The 3,962-nt window shown below is 38.8% G+C and overlaps 1 protein-coding gene across 1 annotated transcript; it reads left to right on the plus strand.

The window, feature by feature from the left end:
* Positions 1-1,032: 1,032 nt before the first annotated feature.
* Positions 1,033-3,612, plus strand: LOC123120909 (histone-binding protein MSI1 homolog). Its single transcript, XM_044540880.1, has 5 exons — positions 1,033-1,101; positions 2,173-2,325; positions 2,908-3,032; positions 3,169-3,264; positions 3,357-3,612. Exons 1-5 carry the CDS (start codon positions 1,033-1,035, stop codon positions 3,583-3,585), a joined length of 672 nt encoding a protein of 223 aa, XP_044396815.1. The 3' UTR covers positions 3,586-3,612.
* Positions 3,613-3,962: the final 350 nt, after the last annotated feature.

Here is a 3,962-nt window from a genome sequence, read left to right on the forward strand (position 1 = left end):
CTCCTTTTTTCTTCTTTCTACTTTCTTCTCTCGTTGTCTGAATCTCATGTGCATTCCATATTGTCATCTTTAATTCAGCGGAGACGGCACTGCGATACCCGAACCTTGATGCCTAGAGATCGATTCTCCAAGTTCAGAGCACTGCTATGATCACACCACTGTTGTGGAAGTCTACAGGATCTAGGGAACTGAGCAAATCAATCTAGTCTGTCTGTGTTCAATCAGCTCTCATTGCACTTGTTTGTTTGAGTCTGAGTCTTAATATTCTGTCGGTATCTTTTTCGTGTGTCAGTGCAATGCTATTTTTAGGTTTGTATCAAGTCTTTTGAGACTATTAAGTCGTGGACCAGATCAGTAAGCGCAAACTTATAACGTATGTTTGAGTTTGTATCGAACCTTTTAAGATTATCAAGTGTTGTCTATCATTGGCGAAAACCTCTTGCTGCGGCTCCACTGTTGCAGTGATTGTAACCAGCTACTGCAGGATGATGAACCTTGGCTCTTTATGATCTTGGATGCCATATCTGAGAAATCTCTGTTCACGTTGAGTTGAATCATTTATGATTCCCCTGCAAAAAAAAAAGAGAATCATTTATGATTTTCTTTCATTGCTTGTATGCCATTGAGAGAACTTGGGATGTTTTTTCTCTTGTTTTCCATGAATCTCTCATTGCTGTTGGCATACCTGGATAACAGTTGGCCTACTCTCTGTTTTATTTTTTATACCTTTGTTGAATATATATAGGATTTGGTATTGCTTTGATCTATTGTGTTATACTGTCAATTTTAACTTGTTCTCTTCCCGCAAAAAAAAAAATGAACTTCTTCTCATTGAATACCTAGCAGTTTAATGACATGCCTGTAATTATATTATGTACCTTAGCTCGGTCACGGAGCTCAATATTGGCTAGAGGCATGTTTTTGTGATTGAGATGTTCATACTTATAATTTTTGTACTGTAAATGCTGCTATTTTTTAGATAAATTAGGTCAAACTCTATGTAGTTTGACTTCAAACAACAGATAAATCATGATGGAGAAGTTAATCGGGCTCGATATATGCCCCAAAAATAAAACTCTCGACGCATACCAGATTTTTAAGGTATGGCTCATGATCGTTTTTCCATTTGAGTGCATTAACGCATAGCTTTGTTTGTATCATTGGTTAAAGCTTTCCTCATGACATGCCATTCTGATAGCATGTTTCTCTGAATGTGTTTGTGTGCTAGTCATATCTGGTATTCATCCTTGGAGAAATAATATACATAATATATTCCTGATGGTCATTTGTGAAGATGGTATACATGAGGAAAAAGTCTATCTGCATCCTAATTATGACACTTCTTTTACACCCTCCTAGTTGAAACCATTCACATTAGGTCTAACAGCAGCTTTCATGGGTAATTTTGGGTGATGCACCGTCCATGTCAGCAGGTTTTGCTGTGTTATCCTGAAGAATAGAATTATAGTCTGCATTTCACACTCAGACATGGCAGCTCTGGCAGTTTTATTAATCTAAGACTGTCAATTCCTTCCTTTTGGTTCTCTAGCTGTTGGTACCGCATGGCATGGTCCATAGTCAGTTAAGCATCATAAATCATAACAATAATACTGTTTAATGCTCAGTGTGTTGAATATGTGAACAAGTGAGATTGCTGATCTGGTATCTGTGCTGATTTTGTTTTGAAGTTTATCTTTGTAAGCTTCTGCTTTGCAGAATGCAGGGCCATAAAAAAATCAGTGCTACACAGTAACAATACTCAATTGGAAATTTATTGGTAGTGCACGGATAACTTCGCCTTTTAGGGAAATAAGGGGATCTTTTTTTCTTCCCAACCAAGCTGCCAATGAAAAAATAACTCTTTAGCACCATATGTATTTCAGTCAATTGACATGGTCTCAAGTACATTGGACCAAAACTTTCCTAGTTATACTATAGCAAAAACATGGAAGTTTCACTTGTACTCCCTCCGTCCGGAAATACTTGTCATCAAAATGAATAAAAGGGGATGTATCTAGATGTATATTAGTTCTAGATACATCCCTTTTTATCAATTTTGATGACAAGTATTTTCGGACGGAGGGAGTATGATTATTCAACTGATATTTTTCATGTGACCAGCACATCTGTTAGTGGCTTAACACGATATTTTTTTGGTTCTGTTCTGTTTAGTTTCATGATGGCGTCGTTGAAGATGTTGCTTGGCATTTGAGGCATGAATACTTATTCGGCTCAGTTGGTGATGATCATCATCTCCTAATTTGTGATATGCGTACTCCTGCACCGACCAAGCCTGTACAGTCTGTGGTGGCAAACCAGGGTGAGGTAGGTTTCCTGGGGAGCCTCAAGCCTCTACTTACTATTGGTTTAATACTATACTATTTGCATTATGTGACTCTAAGAATACAATATCATGGTTAGATATCTTGTTAATTTGTTTATTGGTTCTTACCCCAGAAGCTGATGCAGCCAATGGTGGTTCAGGATACAAAACAGAGTAGCATATTTGTATAACGATAACATATGGGGTGTTAACACGTTCATCGTTCTAGAATCTAGGTTGGTTGTAAACAAATTAGCCGAGGACATCCTAAATTATCTCATTTTGAATGCTGTAGTGATCGGAGGAAAACTACAATCTATTTATCCGGCTGCACGAACTGTTTCACTTGAAAACCTCAACTGCTGTATCCAGAAAAGAAAGATGGCATCTGGTAGCAATTTTATCATATCACTCTAGTAGTTCCTACTCGTGCATGATTTCTATTCAGAGGCTGTTATCACTGGGCACACCTTGCTTTCCCTATATTATTCTTCTGGAAGAGCCAATTGCCTTTGTTTCTGTTGTTTGTATAAAGAAATATGTTCTTACACTTTCCACTTTGTTTCCTTATGTCACATTTATAGGTGAATTGCCTGGCTTTCAATCCTTTCAATGAATGGGTTGTTGCAACTGGTTCAACCAACAAGACTGTCAAATTATTTGATCTTCGGAAGATTGATACTTCGCTGCACACTTTTGACTGTCACAAGTATGCTTCAGTTTTACCATCACTTTTCTGTTCATCCATCCTATATTTAGCTTAGAAGGAAATGAGTATATGTTTGTGTTATTCATCGTATGTTTGTTATTATCGGTCTTGAATCTGAATTTGATTGTGTAATCAGAGAGGAAGTATTTCAAGTTGGATGGAGCCCAAAGAATGAAACTATACTTGCATCTTGTTGTCTGGGAAGGAGGCTGATGGTTTGGGATCTAAGCAGGTAAACAGCCGTCCAGCTTTCAAAGTTTTTTTTCAGCATTCCTTTTTGTCTCCTCACTTCCCTCTTGATGTGAATGATGTTTGTGTTGACAGAATTGATCAGGAGCAAACACCAGAGGACGCGGAGGATGGCCCTCCTGAGCTCTTGTTCATTCATGGAGGCCACACAAGCAAAATCTCTGACTTCTCCTGGAACCCGTGTGAGGACTGGGTGCTTGCAAGCGTTGCTGAAGACAACATCCTTCAGATATGGCAGATGGCAGAGAACATCTACCATGATGAGGATGATCTTCCCAGCGATGAGCCGGCAAAGGCTTCATGAAACCCTTAATGGTAGGACACCGGAATGGAGGCAAGATAATACCTTAGCTTTGTCGATTTTAGGTAACCCTCTGTGATTGGACATGTTGTCTTGGTTGGATTTGTATGTGCGTCGTACTTGGCACTTCCAGCATAGCACATACCAATTAGACTACCTGTCGGTTGTAGTTGATGCATTTACCTGTTTCACCATATCGCAAGTCCTGGGGATTATACCATTAGATGTCTACGCTAGTAAGTTGGGCAAGGCTGCAAGAGATCTCTTTTGAAAAATGTTTTTTGAGTTGCAGGTTTCTTTCTTGTTGCAAAACGGGTCAGGGTAATTCAAGATGTTGTTTTGACGACGGGGGTCTAGTGTTACTTTCAGAACAATGTTTT

Source organism: Triticum aestivum, chromosome 5D, assembly GCF_018294505.1.
Source record: "Triticum aestivum cultivar Chinese Spring chromosome 5D, IWGSC CS RefSeq v2.1, whole genome shotgun sequence".
NCBI classification, from domain to species: Eukaryota; Viridiplantae; Streptophyta; class Magnoliopsida; order Poales; family Poaceae; genus Triticum; species Triticum aestivum.